At 33.9% G+C, this 19,748-nt stretch overlaps 1 protein-coding gene across 2 annotated transcripts in view; it reads left to right on the top strand.

The window, feature by feature from the left end:
* The window catches only part of LOC106107299, a 38,285-nt gene that overhangs the window by 6,201 nt on the left and 12,336 nt on the right, over nt 1-19,748 (top strand). The window contains exons 2-7 of one of the 2 annotated variants that reach the window (XM_013288098.1): nt 16,955-17,045; nt 17,120-17,622; nt 17,971-18,130; nt 18,627-18,822; nt 19,106-19,182; nt 19,547-19,745. In XM_013288098.1, coding sequence (XP_013143552.1) covers nt 16,955-17,045; nt 17,120-17,622; nt 17,971-18,130; nt 18,627-18,822; nt 19,106-19,182; nt 19,547-19,745 — 1,226 coding nt within the window. The remainder of the gene's footprint in view (nt 1-16,954; nt 17,046-17,119; nt 17,623-17,970; nt 18,131-18,626; nt 18,823-19,105; nt 19,183-19,546; nt 19,746-19,748) is intronic. The other variant, XM_013288099.1, reaches the window with a different exon arrangement.

Raw genomic sequence — 19,748 nt, forward strand, 5'->3', positions numbered from 1 at the left:
CTAAATGTTATTATAGGTTATAAAATGCTGTCTTTAAAATATTAAACATAACTTTATTTGGATTTGTAACATTAGGAAACATCCCCATTGAGTACATAATGCCCGTTGTCACCAATCAGTCTAAACTGTTCTTAGATAGGATAATGAATTCAGGTTATAACTAAATTTTGGTACCACGAAACTCGCTAGGGGCACTCTAAATAATGCTTTAATTTAAATTTAATTAATTAAAATTTAAAGGATAAGTGAAAAAATGGCTACTAACCAAACCGAGATACGTTACTGACTATGAGTATTAAGTAATTTTATCAAAAAAAAATTATAACACACTGAAGAACGAATGATATGAGTCACAAATATCAATGATTTGCTCGTCACAAGTCTATCGAAACCTATGTAGCTACTATGTCATTTAAACGTAACAACATTGCGTTGTTTAAAATGTCATTCAATGTTGTAACGGACAAATGAACCATAGTTGTCTATTGTACTGAATATATCATGTATTAGAAAACAATGTCTCGTCTGAATTCACTTGTATCATATTGTCCCTCTCACTTGTTTTAAAATAACAGAGACGACAATATTTTAACACCAGTCGAAACCCATAGAAAGCAAGTAAATGATATCCGCTTGTGAACGTTGTGTCGTATTTAGTACCGTTACTTGACGAAGGGCGTTCTAAATGTTATAGGATTACCATGAGTTTTAGAAATTAATAGACAAAAATAAATAAATATTAATAGATGACAAGGATATTTCCTGTAAACGTTTTTAACTTTATTTTTATTAATCAGATTGTAGTATTTTATTTTACCAATAATGTATGCACAAATGAAAATCGTGTCTTTATTTACTGATGCAACAGCGGAAATTATTGCCTTTAAAATAGGCAAAAAGGTACATACTTGTAAAATACCATTTTTAAAAATTAAATTTTATCAAGGAAACAACTAACAGTTTATAAAAAATATTTTGTCCTTAAAAATATAAAATTTTGGTGTCACTACACGACCAACGTTTCGTTCCTTTGAATACATTAAATTATGCTTTGTAAACAAAAGGCATAGTTTACCGTGGATTCTCACTGTTAATATTTATATAAAGTAGTAAGAATGTTTTGTACATGTCTTTCGACAATGTAAATTGACTGTGTGGTCAACAGACCCCAATGTTAGATGGCCTTAATAATTTATGTCCGTTTCATGTAACAGCAGAGTTTACATATTGAATGCAACATAAGAGTATCCAAACGCGTCGTAGCCTTGGTGTACAGATTGACAGACTGTCGTATTATTAATATCGTTTATGGCAGCTATAACATAGTTTGCATTTTAAAGGGTGCGCACACTAGAAACAAAACTATCGTACAACTGTTTGCTCGTTTTGATTCTTATAAGCGTGTATGGAGGTGCGCACACTACTTGTTTTTTAGTTGTGAGACTAAGCGGTTGCATTAACTACGAAACAAACGACAGTTGTGCTATAGTTTAGTCACAAGTGTGCGCCTGCTCTTATAGTGTTGCCAACATGATGTATTCTATGACTATCAGTCAACTTCATTTGTCAGTCGAATGGAGTTGGTTGAGGTGATTACTATACTTTGTAATTATTGTATTGCTGTTAAAATATATAATACAACACTCGAGGCCTGTCCCACCAAATTTTAAATTTCTAATAACAATCCAACGTATAAAACATGTGATGGAAATATCGGATTTTGTTCCCTTATCTGACAGTGACGGCATTTCCAAGCTATCTGTAAGTGGTGGGACAGGTCCTTAAGGTTATAATACAAATAACTTAGGCATTGTTTCAAATACTGTTACGCCCAGCTAGGATTCTTGACACAACCTTGCGAAATGTTTTCTACACCAATAAATACTAAAGCACTTGTATCGAAAGTAACTATTAACCCATACTGGAACCCACACAATGTATACATGGTTTAGTTTTGTCTAGTTGTAATCCAGCGCTGTCTTTTATCGCTGGATTGGAATAATGTAAACTAGGCTTTATGGACACTTCGTCTCTTCTCCACTGCCGCATGCAAGAACATTTTATCTCTCGTTTCATTGTTTTTAGAAAACAGATATTACGTACTTTACGTTTATTTGCATAAAAGAAACTCACACTTATCACCGAGGTACACTCGTTAAAAAGAAGCTGCAGTGTTTAAACTCTGTGTTATAAATCAACATAAGCGACAAAGGGAAACGTTAAATTGAACGAATTCAAGCAAATTACGGGAGATGAGCAATTTTAGTTGGATTTCATCATTCTGTCCATTCAACTTCAGAGTTCACGAAAACTCACGCATCACTTTGTTAAAAATCAAAAGACTGCGATAGTAGTAATGAATAAGAAAAAAGTACTTGATATTTACAACAAAAAAAGTTTTTGGTAGATCAATAATATTACCTAGAAAACTAAATTGCAGGACACAAAATCAAACTTGGTCTCGTAGACTTGCTATGTTATTCTGCTAGCTGTTCCCGTGCGGCTTTATCCGCATGAAATTGTTGAAACTTTATTTTAATGTTTACATTTGCAAATCTTAATTGCAAATGTCAAAATTACCATAAAAACCTTGCTTCCTTAATGTTGACAGCTTGTAGTTTATGGTCTCTTTCCGGCATGATGGTTTTTTTTTGTCAATTTATTTACCCCCTTAATTTAATAGTGTGAAAATATATAGCCTAAAGCGTGTCATAAGTAAGGGCTTGTTATTAAAGAAAAAAATATTCAAAAACATGCTATGATTGTTGACCGTCTACGTCATGAAATTAGTTATTCACAAACAAACGAATTACTAGGAATATATCATAAAGAGTAAAATCATTAATATTCCTTTTGTCTGTTAATGCATTAATACTCAAAAAACATTAGGTTTTAAAGCCATTGACTTGACTGTCGTAACTTAACATTTATAAACTGCATTCAAAATTAGTTTACGTTGAAATTTGCACAGGTGCGTTCGTATACGTAACACCATCGGCATTCGAAGCGTACAAGAGAAACAACCCTGCCACAAAACGCGCATAGTAAACAAACATTACCAAGCGAAAATAATCCATAAGCTAAAGGATTAAGGTAGTAAATTGTAAGAGCGTTTTGTAATATTAGGTTCGGTGTACACACAATCGATGGAGTCTATTTCATTTTGCTACGTTCGTTTCCATTGTGCACATTTTTTCCGTCATGGGAAAAAGGCTGGTATACATATACAGTAATTGTCCTTTGTTTAGTATAATCTTAGGTATGCAACTTATCCTCAAAATGACGTGGTAATATGGAAATGCTCCTCTATTACGATTGTGGGAAAATATGTTTAAACGAACCTTATAACGGAACATTACCTATCAAGAATGTTTGAACTTTTAAGAGTCTGTCCTACCAAATTGTAAATTATCTTTTAACAATCCAACGTGTAAAATATGTCATGGAAATATCGGAATTTGTTACCTTATGTGACAGTGACGCCATTTTTAAGCTCTTGAGCCTCTATCAGCCGGTGGGTCAGGCCCTAAAACGCACAAAGTTCGTAGCTAACGAGTAAAGAATAATGTTGGAAACCTTTATTATTTTTTATTAATTTTAATGATATAAGACTTTTCTCCATATTGTACAGTTTCTATACGATTAAATTTTAGTAAACATACGAGTACATAACGGCAGTAAATTTCGCTACAAATTTTATTGTTTTATTACTTTTTTAAGATCTTTAAAAATACTATTACAATTTACTTTGCCGATTCGTTGAAGGATTAATTTGCGACTTCATGTAACGTAAAAACAGATGCAATTATGTTTATAACGTCTTTGTAATGTACTCTATATTATACTTCTTCAAATATCCGTATAAACTGAAAATTAGTAGTTATTCAATATTTATACGATCGGTGAATCTCTATAACCAAGACAACAACAATAACAAAGGGTGCGTCCCTTTGAATGTCTATGCATAATGCTACCACAATAACTATGAACTTCATTAATTAAATTGTTATTACTTGTTGAGTTTATAAATTATAGTAATAGATAATTTTAATTTTCACTTAATATATTATCTTATAAAAAGTTAATTTAATGTTTTTTATACACTATCAATATTAAAAAATATTTGTGTTTACCGGAAGGCAAGACGTGACAAACTATAATACGGCGTCATTTAATATCCGTACGTTTTTATTGCCCTCAACCTAATTCTATTAACAAAAAATATATATTGTAACAAAAAAAAAGTAAAATTTCAAGGCACTACTTCAAGGATTTAAATTGTTTACCCTAACGATAAAAACATTTCTGCATTATTGAATATCTAGATCTGTAAAGAATATAATAAATTTTAAACGGTCTAACAAGTCCGCAGCTACCGTGGTCGCACCTGTAATTGAAGGTTGAGCGTCAGCCAAGGTCTCTAAATTGGTTAATGTCCACAGTTTGATACCGTGCTTTATTGCAATGTACGTCGCGTTTACTTTCAAAACAGGGTTATTTTGTCATTTTAATGGCAAACTAACAAATATTTAACGTTCGAAGTTAAGGAAAGAAACAAGTCATAGTTAGTGATTGTAAAATCCGTGAAATATAGATACTTTAATTAGAAATCACCCCATATTACTGAAACTTCGACGTGTCTTCATATAAAATCTATTGTAGGTTATACAATATATTTTGTTCTTAATATTAATAGAATCTTGATTGCCAGTTATCGTCGTATCAATTGCATATAATTATGCGTTTTGTGAAATCAATATATTTGTGTTAAATGACGAAACAACTGCGTGAACGCTCGAACATCCTGTGCACGCGACTTGTAATGGATAACGCGCTGTCGCACTGGCAAATGCCCTGTATACAGAGTGTCCCAAAATACGATTACATATTGTTTTTATTTTAATACAAAACTACTGTAAATAAGCCTGATTATTAGGAAATTTGGAAAACCAGAGCTGTATATTATGTTGTTGAAAGATAATGAGAAAGATGACTATATGTATGTTATACAAGTTACGACAAGAAAAATCCACGTGAAAAAAATTATGACATGACACGATATTGCAAAGCCCCTTTTTTATTTAAGTTTTTATTTATCCTTATCTACTTTTTTGTGTTATGTAATAAAATAAATAATTACAGTGATATAATTGTGCATTATTTTTCCAACATTCTGTATAAAGTGTGTTGTGAATTTCGAGAAACGTCAAATTCGACTTTACATAGAAGACGCACAGGTCCCGTACACAATTTGAATTATGAGCCAGCCAGCCAATCCCAGGCCGCAGTTTTGTTGCGGCTGTGGGGAGGTATTGCGAGGACCGACCCGCCCTCTGGCGGCGCTATGTAGTTTGGTCGATATTCCCCATGTAAAGGTAGACAAAGAACCTTGAAAGCGAGCTATGGATTTTCTTGTATGACGAAGCAATCTCGAGAACAATGCATGCAACTTCCTTTGTTGCTGGAGTTATTTAAGAAGTTGCAGTTATGCGCTTGCAAATGTCTTTACTATATAAATTCTTTATTACTTTGTTATTCATACACAAGCTTTACCTACTATACTGTTTAAGTATCGGAATTTTATTTTATGTTTATTATAACGTTTTGCCAACAAAACGATTAAAAACATATTCAACATCCAGTCTCAAAAAGACGCAAGGAATTTTGTAGTTGCACCATAAACGTGATTTTATTGGAAAGTCCAAAAGAAATAAAACAAATAATGTACTGTAGCAGCGGAAAATCCAAGATAACATATTAGTTCATTCTTTTATTACCAAAAAATATGTTTTGTAACTGTAAGGTTTTTAAATTAAACCCCTTGTTTAGCATCTTTTTGACCGACTTCCCAAAAGAAGGAGGTAGTCAATTCGACGATATGTTTTTTTTTTTTACAAAAAATAGTCATAAACTTTAATTTAAACGACGCAGTTTGAATCATCTAAAAATACGATCGATGTTATTCTTTGGTAGTAGTGAAGTCTAGTTTAAAACATGCCCATCTCTTTCATTATCTTTGATAAAATAGAGACAACATATGTTTTGGTACAAGTGTTAAGGCAGTGGAATTATACGGTAAAACCACGTCACCGAGATGGTCTCCATGGTAACCGCTTGTTGGATCAATGCTAATATTTTGAAGGGAATGCTGACCCGAACCGTGTTACCAAAAACTGCTCTTTCCACGTACTTAGGCAAATATTATTTCATTATCCGTACTTGGTTACTAATTTGGATAAGATATTCTTTACAGAAATAGAAATTACTGAACAAAACGACTAAATAAATAATAGAATAATTTTATATATATAAAAAAAAACGAAATGTAAATTTTATTCTATTGTGTATTGTGTTTGCTCAATATCCCATTTAAGTTAATATTCTGAGATAGGGAAACAATAAGCTAGTTGCATAACAATCCTTCGTCTTCGTCAAAGAACTTTCTAGAGAAAATAATTTTATTAGGCATAAAATTAGAAATTGTATTTTAAAGTGTGATTGGATTGCCTGTCACGAACCGAGGTAGTTGTTACACAATACACTTTAAGTTTTTGCATGAAAATCTCAAAAGGATACTTTTAAAATAACAGAATTACTGCATTATCTTACTAATATAAATGCCTAGTTTAGATGGACGTTTATTAGAGCTTGTAGCCTAATGCATTATCTCACGAGTATATGATAAGTGCCGTAGATTGGATGAATGTTTATTAGAGCCTGTAGCCTAACCTGCTGAAAGAATCTTGATGAATTTGGTATAGATGTAGAGAATAGTCGGGAAGAACATATAAGCTGCCTGCTTTTGTTTTTTTTTTTCAATTCCACGCCGACAGCCGCGAGTGAAAGTTAGTTATAAATAAAATTTTGTCCTTATCATGTAGAACCAACCCCCACTAAACCACTCTATAAACAATAATACTGAACTAAATACTAAATCTGCACTAGAGTCGACCACTTACCGACTCTGAATAAGACAGATAATTTGCAAACAAAACATAGATGGTAAGGCATACGGAATGATAAAGTGAATAATAAAATATTGGGTTTGCAAATAAAAGTCAAACACGTAATTGTTCAAGCTGGAATCCAATAAATCGGAAAGAAACCGATCATCGATTAATGCAGAAATAATATATTCATTTTGCGTGACAACAGACCGCACGGACGGAAGCGTTACCCACTCGTTCTTTCATGGACTAGGAAAACGAATCGCCTATAATCATTACATTGTTTTTAGTGACGATAAATTCACGGAAATAGAATCAATGAGGACAAATCGAATAGTAAACAAAGAGAGGTTTTCGCTTCACATGTTTGATTAAAAATATTGTAGTTTGAAATTATAGTAAATATTAAAGTACGCACCTTTGACTAAACTATCGCACAACTGTTTAATCGCGCTTTCCTATTAATTTATACGGAGCTGCACACTCTACTCGACTTTTAGTTGGGCAACTAAACAGTTGAATTGGCTGCGAAACAATCGACAATCGCACAACAGTGGTGCGATAGTTTAGTCAAAGGTGTACTCCGCTCAAAGCGACTAATGCATTCAAACAATAACATCTAGCGCGGTAAGATGTGCATCTATCAGTTGGATGTAACAGAAAATATATAAAAACCAATTGGACGTTAAAAATGGAATACATGCTATTGGGTAATTTACGTGATTTTCCATTTATGCTTACCGAGTTAGATAGCTTGTTGGTTTTTAGCACCTTGGTGTCACTCATAATGAAAACTGCAAGTTAACAAGTATTTTTTAATAAATATACAATTTAATATCACCGTAAATTGACCGCGATTTTAAAATGATTAATCTAACGTCATAGATAGACGCGCGTTCTCACGGCCCTTATAACGCGTACATCCGCTACCGATCATTACGTACTATACATGTACGGTGACTTCACTTATTATGCCTTTATTTAATGAATTACTATTTAGATTAATTCGCAATATTAGAACTAGATTTTCCATATAATATTTCACTATTTGATTAGTCTTAAATGCAAAGCTGAAATATATACCGTAGAGACTCATGTCATCCTTTTACCCTTGAAAAAGGAACAGATAAAACATGTTTTTGCGTAGGTATGTCGTCAGTGGAAACTCACTGTTAGTGTTAACCATGTTTAAATGGCCCACATGTCTAATTCATGAGAACCAAACTAAGTGTCTAGGTATTTACTGAGGCCAACATTCTTTATATCTATTTATGACGATATCTACTTTCTAACATCTAAAAGTTTGTCGGTTTACGTAAATAAATGCTCAAATATGCAATAGTCTTTGGTAAAACATATGGATGGTCGTGTGAGTACATTTTAGATTATCAATACAGCCTCCCCGTGCCTCAACAAATCGACATTTTATTTGTTAATAAAGTTGTAGGATAGGATTTAGGAACACGATAGTGCTCTTGTCGTCCAAAATAAAAATCTCCGGAAATTTCGAATTTTCGTGCAATATTTTTCATTTAAATAAGTCGTGATTTATTGAACATTTATTTTAGTTTATCTTTAACCGTAACTAAAGGTTTTAAAATTTCAAATTAAAATTTTAGACATAACAAAACGCTGTAAACAACCAATCTGTAGTTCCTCTGGTGTTGCGGATGTCCATGGCGTCGTTGACCACCTCGGTGTTCTCGCCGCTCGTTTTCCCTCTCTCTTATTAAAAAATCTTTTAGATACTAACTAAAGATATACTTAAATTATATATATGCCTAATCTACCTAAAATACCTTCCCACGCCCATAATTACAATTACCTTCAGGGTATTAGGGGTAGTTACCAACCTTTGCCCGCAGCAAACAAGCGTTTAGCGTAATTATCAACAATCCCTTTGTTAGTTGAACTCTGCTACGGATATGTCAATTATTTGTTAAAAAATAATGAAAAAGTTTACTCTACAAAGTTTAATACGAAACGTAAGGTGTTTTTAAAAAAACAACAGTGTGTAAAATATCTTCTGATTATATTCGTATTCTACATGCATTGCTGAGGGTCGTTGTAGACCAAATTTAATGGACTAGTTGTATCAAGACACCTATATAGTTGGAGAGCTTTACCCACGCATATACCGTCGTAAAGAAATTCATAAACCGAACCAGATGTACAGTCGCGGAAATCAACGGTATTCCACAGGAAAAATTGTTCATTGCAACGACACAAACTCCGCCTCTTCCTACAAATAACTAATTGGTGATGAGTTAATAGTAATAAAAAAAAATTAGCCGTGTATTACCAACGGACGTGACGACAAGACACATTTACAAGCTGCAATGTTTTGGTTTTTGTTCCGCGTCTCGTTTGAAAATGTTCAAACGAATGTAACTTTTTAGATTGAACACCGACGGTATCCCCGACTGTACAGGTAGAAGAATTCTGCTCGATGAAGAGTTAAGTACAGACAAGCAGTACGAGTTTCACCTAATTGTGTAAAAGATCTTAAAGGCTCCATGAGGGTCTACTGAAAGTTGCTTATGCACTCTATGTCGTCATACAGCTGTATCCAATGTCAGCTGCTATTAAAGTTAATGGTGTGTGACCAGTCTATATGACACCTGATATACCCCAAATTATTGACCTCTACGCTCCATTGATTAATTCGATTTTCGATGAATTCGGTAAAGTTTCGTGGCTAGTCCTGTCCGGTAATATTAATTACGATTACTTTTATATCAGATTGTCTGACATAAGGAAGAAGGAATAACCTACTCCGATAATTAAAAAAAAATTATACTTCATAGCTCACTATACTTAGGGAAGTAACAAAGCATATTATTGTTATTCAAAATTTCCAGTCTTGTGACCTAAGTTAGTATAAAACCAATTATTCACAAAGTGATTTTAAGTTAAGTGTGCAAAGTTAAAGTAATTTAATGGACTTTTACTACATGAAAATATTGCTAACTTAAGTAGTTGATATCAGTACTGATTTTAACCCGAAAATAAATAGCAATTTCGTAATAACTCACGACCACTGACAAACCGACAAGCGCATAATTGTTCAAGTATTTACAACGTACAGTCCAACTCATTTACATCGAAAATTCGTTTTCACTACCTTATTCAAATTAGGCAGAAACCAACCCCTCCTGAAGTCGCGTATTTCAGCGGCGCAGGGTAAAACACCCTCCTCATTGGATAAATATTTCCCTCCAAACCGCAGAAGGTTTCACGCGAAAACCGGTGAAAAGCAAATATATCTATCCCACTCTAACTCGCTCTTCGTTCCGCTTGTTGACTCTTTCCAACGTAGGGGGTGAAATGAAACGATGCTACGTCCACTGTCAGTGCCTTCCAAGATTAAACAATTGACGGACGCATTGGAGTTATTAGATTTTTTTCTAATCTATAAAAGTGCCTATTGTTTTTTAAAAAAGTTTTTATTTAAAATACATTGACAGTTCTCTTTAACAACTTAAAAACGTAGATAATATGTTAATCTAGTGAATGGTTCGTCGAACACATAGTAATTTCACTGAAATGTGATTGAAAGTGAAAACAGTGGCGGCATAGTAAAACAAATATATGCTCTATTTCTAATCGTCTGTATTTAACTATACAATCAATAATCAATCTTTGGGTAAATAGAAATAAGACTCATTATCCTCTTAAGTGATACACCGCGATGTACCATTACGGATTCGTGATAGACGCGACATAAAGTTGGTGAACGTAAAATGATTGTTTAACATTAAAATGGAATATACTTGGCACATGGAGGACGCTGGGAGTCAAGAGAACCCGAGAATCAATAGATTACAAGGAAGAAATCAAGGTATTCTTACTAGTAAGTTAGATGGATGGATGGATGTTTGATGTTTGTTTGTAGCCTAAACGGCTGAACGGATCACGATAAAACTCGGCATAGCTTTAAAGGATAGTCTGGAAAATACATAGGAAAAAGAAGTAGTCTTTTGTTTTTTTAATTGCACACGGACGAAGTCGCGGGCGAGAGCAAGTAACCAATATATGCTATAGCATAGAGTTTTCTGCTCTTCCAAAAATTTCGTAATAACATAATTCATGCTTGAAAATCAGCGAATTACAAAAAACATACGAAAGTTGTGGATCAAATTCACTGATTACAAACCAAGGTATAATGTAACTGGTAGTATGAACTTCTTTGTTATAAAGCCAATGGCTCAAATACTCGTTGAATTCACTTCAAAATAAATTGTCTAGATATTTCCATTACTAGGGGATTCTGGTATAGAATGCTTTTTAACCTAACTTAAGCTAACAGTCTCCATCCGAAAGTAAAGAAAATAAATTAAATAAAGGCGCGATACTTGACAGAATGTCGTCCATACATTAATTTAAATTCGATATTTTTAATAATTACTATTCGTTAGTAGACCGTTACAAAAGTGCGCATGTAAAATTGCATCGTGAATAATAAGGCAAGAATCGTGATAAATTATTATTACCGGAATAAGACATGTTGAACTGGTTCAATCGACACAGAAATAGAAAAGAAAATGAAGACACATAGGTAAGAAGTTAGTGTTAAACCTAGTGCAAGGCAATCCAAAGGACTGGTATTGAGAAAACGTTAGATTTAGGCTGATAAAACTGCCATAGACTTGGTTTAGAATCTTAATCTTCACCTCTACCTTATCCTACTTCCGTAGAGTCGACGCTCCGGGTTTTCATTCTCCACATAACTCTTATCCGTCATGTCAGTCATCTCTCCCTTCTTCATTTACTCAAGCCATACATCTCTTTGTATGTCTACCGGTGTATCCCTCCACATTCATAACTATCGTCCTTCTTGTTACATGCGAATCACCCCTTCTCATAGCATGCCTTAGAATCTCAGTAATTAAATGAATTAAATTGCGTAAATAGTACCTCTCGTATGGCATGTAGGCCTACGTGCCTGTACTTGGTAAACTCTCAACCCGAAAGGACTATAAAATTGAAAGCAGGGTTATCAAAACCGTAGTATGTTCTTCAGCCTTAGTTAAGTTGCGGGTAAAGTCAGAATTCACATGTAGACAGAATTACGAATAATTATGCAAATGCGATATAAATACCACACACGGTCATTTCCAAGTAAGTATATCTCTAATCGTGTAACACAATATGATATTTTTCCAATTAAAATGTATCAAAACAAATTTGACGTCAAAGAGTAAAATACGTGTGCTGTTGTGAAACTGATACGAATTACTGGAACTGATATTTGTGTATACAACTACAAAAATATTCTCTTGTATGTTAACTTTACATATCTTTCCTAATAATGTTATTTTAAAAGTGCCATCTTCTAAGTTCGGCGATCAGTAGGACAACTTGCATTCTTGACATCGCGTTTCTAAAATGTGAACGGGTGCTCTTTACAAACTACTGGTATAGGTTTTTAAGCCAGGATATTCTTCTTATACTAATGTTATATAGAGGAAAAAAATTATATGAAAAAAAATAACAAACTCAAAAATCACTGGACGGATTTCCTAAAATCTGTTGCCATTAGAAAGCGATGGCATCAATGAGTAATATAAGTTATTACTAGATTCCTTCAAATAAGATAAGATAATTTATGCTTGTTTGAATTGGTCCTTTAAAATACATACCGATTTATTTTACGCAATCTAAAGTTACAGACTAAACTCTATGCTTTAGGGAATAAGTTTTATGTGTCCTTAAGATTTTGGATTTTCTCTTTATAGAAATACTGAGAATGCGTTTAAATTTAACACTAGCAACTTCTTAAAATTTGTATTAGCGTTTTTATATAAGATCCTTTTTTTATATAACAGAAGGGGGGAAGTCACTAAGTCATAGCTACTAAAGATATTTTCCAGTACTTGTATTATTTAGCAAAATTATCTGCCTTTTTAGACTTTACGATTACTTAGACTTTCACTTTTGAAACATATAAAAACATTTTATTTATGCTATCATTCTCTTATCTTACTTCTTACTAATATTATAAATGCGAAAGTATAGATGGATTGCTGGCTGGATGGATAGATGGATGTTTGTTAGTTTGTTGCCAAAACGACTGAACGGATTTCAATTAAATTTTGTATAGATGTAGTTAGTAATTTTGTATTGATAGTCTGGAAGAATACATAGACTCACTTTTGTTTTTTTTTTAATCCACGCGGACGAAGTCGTGGGCGGAAGCTAGTATGACATAAATGATAATATGTGATAGTAGACATATAAAAAAAAATAACAAAATAAAATTATTCATTGAATTTTCAACGCCACCTGGTGCAAACTGTTCACCTGCGTATCAATAAAGCACCCCAACATTAAACATATCGTTTCTATTAACGACAAATCACGCGGTTCACTGAACAAGCACGCCCTCTGTAACGCTAATTTGTTAACAAAATCGTGTGAAAACCCGCTGCTTGCGACTAACATCGACTGGTCGACCGTGAAAATGCATCTGCCACAACGAAAATCGAATTTTATTTCGATACTTTTTACTTCGAATCATTGAAGCGTAACTTTCGGTTCTTTTTCCTCGTTTCTATTAAAACTTTCTATTTCTTTGTCAAAATAGCCATTATATTAAATTTTTAAATCAACATTTTAGTTAAAGATTCTGCTTGCCATAGTTATTTAAGTATTGGTATCAGTTTTCTGTTTTTCCTTACAAGACTGATATGAGGTTCATCAAAAGTTGTTTAAAGAGGTTCATACTAAGCTTGACCGTAAAAATCTGATGGGTTTAAATTTGTATGTTTAGATGAATGTTTGTTTAACGGTATGTCCTAAATGATTGAATAGATTTCCATGAAATTCGGCATAGACGTTAAACAGTCTGCAAGGACACAAGTTACTTGACAATTTTTTAATTCAGCGCGGACGGAGTCGCGGGCGACAACTAGTATTGTCGATATATATTTCGTGTCAACTTTCTTTGATTTAGTGAGCTATTTTAAATTTTTATACCGTATTTTTATATTCAATTACATTCAAACGACAGGTTATATTACGCGATAAGGTTTTATGAAGTTGTGAATTTATTTATGCGGTACGTTTATCGGTTGTAATTTCTATTTTACATATCGATTATATTATAAATATGTTTATACTAAGTTAAGTGAATAAATAAAATTGTGGACACAATCCAGGTAAGAGACAGTTCTTTTCTGATTTAATTCGAAATTTGCATTTAATATTCTTCTTAAAAAGCAATTAATTATAAAGCAGCAAACCATTTTTACGGTATTTAATCTAGGAACAGATAACATGACAATATGTTTTAGTTTTTTTTTTTAAATAGTGATAATAATAAACATTTAATCAGTTCTAACACATATTGCAACATAATAGTTTGAACAACAATAGTAAATTTATTAGATGAAATAAATGAATCTTACTTTACGCAGTTGTATAAATAAATAACAACAATTATATAACAAAATTCAAAATATACTCGCTTCCTGATAAAAAACAAGTTCAATTTTCCACTTTTAGATCTGTATTTGTCACCAATTTTCTATATATACACTATCAATTATCAAAAAAAGGAACCGAAATTAAAAGGAAAATTAGTCATATAGCCTATGTAAGCCTAGAAACGAACATTGTCTTAATTTTAACAGACCTCTCGGCACCCATTGTTAAGATTTAATAAAAAACTACTGGATATTTTCAAATTTAGAAATAACTAGACCAACAGACACAAACTACCTACAAAAAAAAATGAAATTCGAACAACCAAGCGCTGAGATATGCACTAATTGAGAACCTCCTTTTAGGCTGTCGGTAACAAAACAAATGTCCAACAAAAGCAAACACGGATAAACAATAATGACCCACTAAATATGATTCCACGTAATTAAGACAGCACTGAAACTGTGTAACTATAACATTGTTTCGATAAAATAGTGTATGTCAGTCGTTCACCCCGCACAGCGCACCTTTCACTCGGCCGGTATTCTACAATTGTAGTGCACACTTTGAATTATTTAATACCCACTCTCTGTTGTACATTACTTTCGTAAATCTTAAGAATGTTAAAAACCCAATATAACTCAGTTCTAACTGAAAAACATCCATTGAACTGTACAGTTAAAATTATACCTTACACGTACAGTCTTGACTGAATAGTTCATTTATTCCGTTATTTTACTTTCATCTTAATAAAATTCATACCTCTAGAGTTAAGATCACTTTACGCTTGTATTCCGAGTTCGTTGTATTTTCAGAAGAAATTTTCCGTGTTTAAGCGAACTTTTTTTATAATAAGCTGCTGCTATAAGCTGTTACAGTGCGGCTTCATCCGCATAAAATTATGAAAATTTAATTTTATTGTTTACATGTGTCAAATTATCAATTGCAAATGTCAAAATGACATGACATGAGGACAAATTATGGCAACCTTGCTTCCTTAATATTGGCAGCTTGTAGTTTATTCCCTTTCCCACATGAAGGTTTTTTTCCAATTTATTTATCCCCCAAATTTAATAGCGTAAAAATATATAGCCCAAAGCGTGTCGTAAGTGTAGGGCTGTTTATTAAAATAGAGTTATTCAAAAAATGCTGGAATTGCTTACATCTTAGGCAACAAAGAAGTGTGTGTTTACGCTTTATTATACTAGTATAAATTTTAGAACTTACGGTGACATTTAACTGTACGATATCCGATGTTAAGTGGGAAGGGAATTTAATTCTCTGTCTGTATATATATACATTATTATACATGCAATACATTAACACGTGTATTGTATTCCGCGTAAATCTGTAGTGTTACTTTTATGGTATTCCATGTTACACGTGTTCAATTATTATAATCACGATGCTTGTTTTAATGCATTATTAGTTATTGATTAGAATTATGAAATATTCCACTTTTATATTCATTTACCCGGACTTCACGACTAATAGTTAAACAGGTAGCCAGAAATATCACCTTTATTCCAATATGTCTTCTTATCTATAAGTGAATCTAGTTATAATCTGTATTTTTTTAAATACAATTTTTATTGCCACAAACTGCATAAGGCATTTAATACACAAAACCTTAGAGTTATAAAAAAGGAAATCTGGCAAAAGGTGGCAAGTTCAGCTAATGCAGGGACGGCGCAGGTAACGGTACTGCGCTGGTTTTCAGCTGGCCCCTTTACACATAAGTATTAGGACTTGTACTTGTTGTAAAAAAAAGTAGTACACGTTGAATGAATGTCTCGTAAAGTATTGAAGCTAGAGTTATGAAATTAGCGAGATTTCGATTTATTTTATGGATTAATTAATTTTATTTTATCATGTCAAATAAGGTAAAATTCTAACCTGTGCAGTGGTCATAAATCATTACGTGTTTTCTAACAGTCGACAACAAAGTTACGGTCGAACGCGGCCAGCGTGTGATCACGAGATAGCCCATGGAATGTTTATTTGTGAAGTACGAGATTACCAAATAAATGTACGAGGGTAAATCAAATCCTGCTAATATTATAAATGCAAAATTTAAGATGGATGGATATTTGTTAGCGTTTGTAGCCTAAACGGATGGATAGATCTCGATGAAAGTTTGCAAAGATTTAGAACATAGTCGGGAAGAACATGTGGACTATTTGCTTTTTTTTTTAATTCCTAGTGGATGAAGTCCGTCGTATGAAAGCTAGTTGAATATAATGTGAAGTAGTTAGCTCCCTTTTTTACATCGAACATACATGTGTGTATTTAAATTAAATGTTTTGATACACTTAAATTAATTTTTGTGACAAATTTAATACAAATACTAATATTTTATTAGTAATTGTGAATTAATAATAATAATAATTACAGTTTGCTAAGAAATTATACAGATATACTGAACGAAAATATGTATTACATCAAGCAAATTATTGAAGGAGAAAAAGTTCTTTGGTACTATAGAAGGCTTTCTGGATTAGCCAGGACTTGAGTTTATTTTCAAATTATTTAATTTGTTTTTGAATCATTATTATGCCTTAATAGTGTTTCGTTATGTCTAGGTCCGGGACTGATAGACGAGTTGGAGGCGTTCATGGCCCCCGTCGGCGATGGCTGCTACCCGCCGCAGCCGCTCGACGCGCGCCGACTAGGGTAAGATAAGTTTAAAGAGATATAGTCATTACAGAAACACAAAAATGTTGTTACCTTATACCTTTATTCCGTAGGGGCCACCAACTGCCAGAAAGTCCACCGGACTCCGGATCAGAGAACCCATACAGCCCCTCGGAACCGGGGCACGCAGCGCATACGATAGCCGTTTCACAGACCGCACTAGCGGGCGACTACATGCTTGTGCACGACCATATACCCACACACGAGATCCTACATCAAAACGGCGATTACATATACGAAGAACTCAAATCAGATAACCTGGACCATGAGGTCTTGAGAGGAAATCTTAATGATGTGGTAGTTTTACCTCAAGATCCAAATATAGTGGAACTCGGCATACGTACAGTCCGACATGATTTAGGTTTGGATCAGATCACGTATCAAAACCGCTACAATCAGATGAGAGTGGAAATGCCAGAGTTAGAACAAGGGCTGATCAACCCGCAGCTAGTCACGTTGGGCCATGAAGGAGCCACGCTAACTCCAGTGTATACCAACCTTCAGGAACCCAGCAGTAAGAAAAGAAAACACTCACAGGATATTAAATGTGAGCCAGGTACATGCTTTTATTTAATAAGATTCCAGATTTTTAAACAAATCCGTTACTAGACATATAATAAGTATTTAGCGTTCATAGGGAGTAAACTAAACTTGCACAATCAAATCTAGTTTCCCACTGAGACATCATGATCACTATTAAAAAAGTCTTAGGACCTGTCCCACCAGATTGTAAATTGTCTGATAATCCAACTTCTAAAATATGCGATGGAAATGTCGCATTTTGTTTCGTTATTGGCAGTGACGTCATTTTTAAGCTATCTGAGCCTCTATCAGCCCACTGACTGATCCCACCACTGTGTTATAACCACCCTTAGTTAGTCAATAAATTCTTTCATCGTTACAGCGGCTTTATCTCCAGAGAGCTCAAGCCTCAACCCTCGGCCAGCACCGCCCTCAGTGGACGGCTCAGAGGCAGGTGACGATGTCCCCATGCAGTGTATAAGGTTCGCGCCCTTCCAGCAGTCCACGTGGCACCTACTTTATGACTGCAATCTCAAACCGCTGTAAGTTCATTTATATTCAAGTCGTTAAAGATTTATTATTTTTTTTAACCATAAGTTTTTTCGATTGCTATTTCTTCTGACATTGTTTCAAAATGAAAATAGTTTTAAACTATTAGAATACTTCAAACTAATTTCATAAATTCGAAAGTTTAGATGAATGGATGTTTGTTAGAGTCTGTAGCCTAAACAATTGGACAGATCTGGATGAAATTTGGGATAGATGTAGGGCTTAGTTTGGAAGAACGCATAGTCTACTTGCTTTTGTTTGTTTTTAATTCTACACGGATGGAGTCGCGGGCAAAAGCTAACAAGCTACGTAAAGTGACTAACAGGATAGGTCCAAGATAGTTTGGGTTAGGCGTTTGTCATAATTGTATGATGTTAGAATAATTAAATTTGACAATATACGAGTTTACCAATGTTGTGTCTTTTTATACTTATAATGGTATCTAATTTACTGTTTGATGAATTATCTAATGCTCTTTTTCTATTTTAGACCGAATCCCTCATACGTAGTGGGAGCGGACAAAGGGTTTAACTACTCACAGATCGACGAAGCCTTCGTCTGTCAGAAGAAGAACCACTTCCAAGTCACGTGTCAGATACAAGTGCAAGGCGAAGCACAATACGTCAAGACAACGGAGGGGTTCAAAAAAATTAATAATTTCTGTTTACATTTCTATGGCGTAAAGGTATGTTATTGTTTTGTTTATTTTTTAAACTGTACTGAATTGCGTTTTTCATGTTTTCAGGCATTGGTCTGCTTTTCTTTGGTAATACTAAATTTCACCCGCGACTCCCTCCGCGTGGAATAAATAAAAACAAAAATATGTAGCCTATGTGTTTTTCCGGACTGTCCTCTTCATCTATGCCAAATTTCATCGAGATCCGTTCAGCACTTTGGGCTACAAACTCTAACAAACATTCATCCCTCTAAACTTTCGCATTTATAATATTAGTAAGATATGTTTTTAGGCGGAGGACCCAAGTCAAGAAGTCAGAGTTGAACAAAGTCAATCGGATAGAACAAAGAAACCTTTTCACCCTGTACCGTAAGTATTTAGAATCATTTGATACATATTTCTATATATAAAAAAACTCATCTTAAGCTATTTCATATTTATGTTAAGAGATTCTGTCCTCAACTACTCTTGGTTTTTGTGTATAATCTTTGGAAATCTCATAAACCGCTTATGTGTTTGAGGCATCATTTTATTATGTTAAAAAGGAGCATATGTGTTCTTCCAGACTCCTTTACATATATGCCAAATTTCACGGAGATCCGTTCAGGTGTTTAGGCTACAAACTCTACCAAATTCCCATCTATCTAAACTTTCGCATTTATGATATTAGTAAGAAGTAAGATTGTAATCGCAAATATTTGGTTTATTTATGTCAATTTGATGTATCTTGTAGTGTGGAACTACGTCGTGATTGCGCCAAAGTGACTGTTGGTCGTTTACACTTCGCGGAGACGACCAACAACAACATGCGGAAGAAGGGACGACCAAACCCCGACCAGAGGCACTTCCAGCTTGTGGTGGCGCTGCGAGCGCACGCCGCGCACCTACACTACATGGTCGCCGCGCACGCGAGCGACCGCATCATTGTGCGGGTA

The sequence above is a fragment of the Papilio polytes genome, unplaced genomic scaffold (assembly GCF_000836215.1).
Source record: "Papilio polytes unplaced genomic scaffold, Ppol_1.0 DF822067.1, whole genome shotgun sequence".
NCBI lineage: Eukaryota > Metazoa > Arthropoda > Insecta > Lepidoptera > Papilionidae > Papilio > Papilio polytes.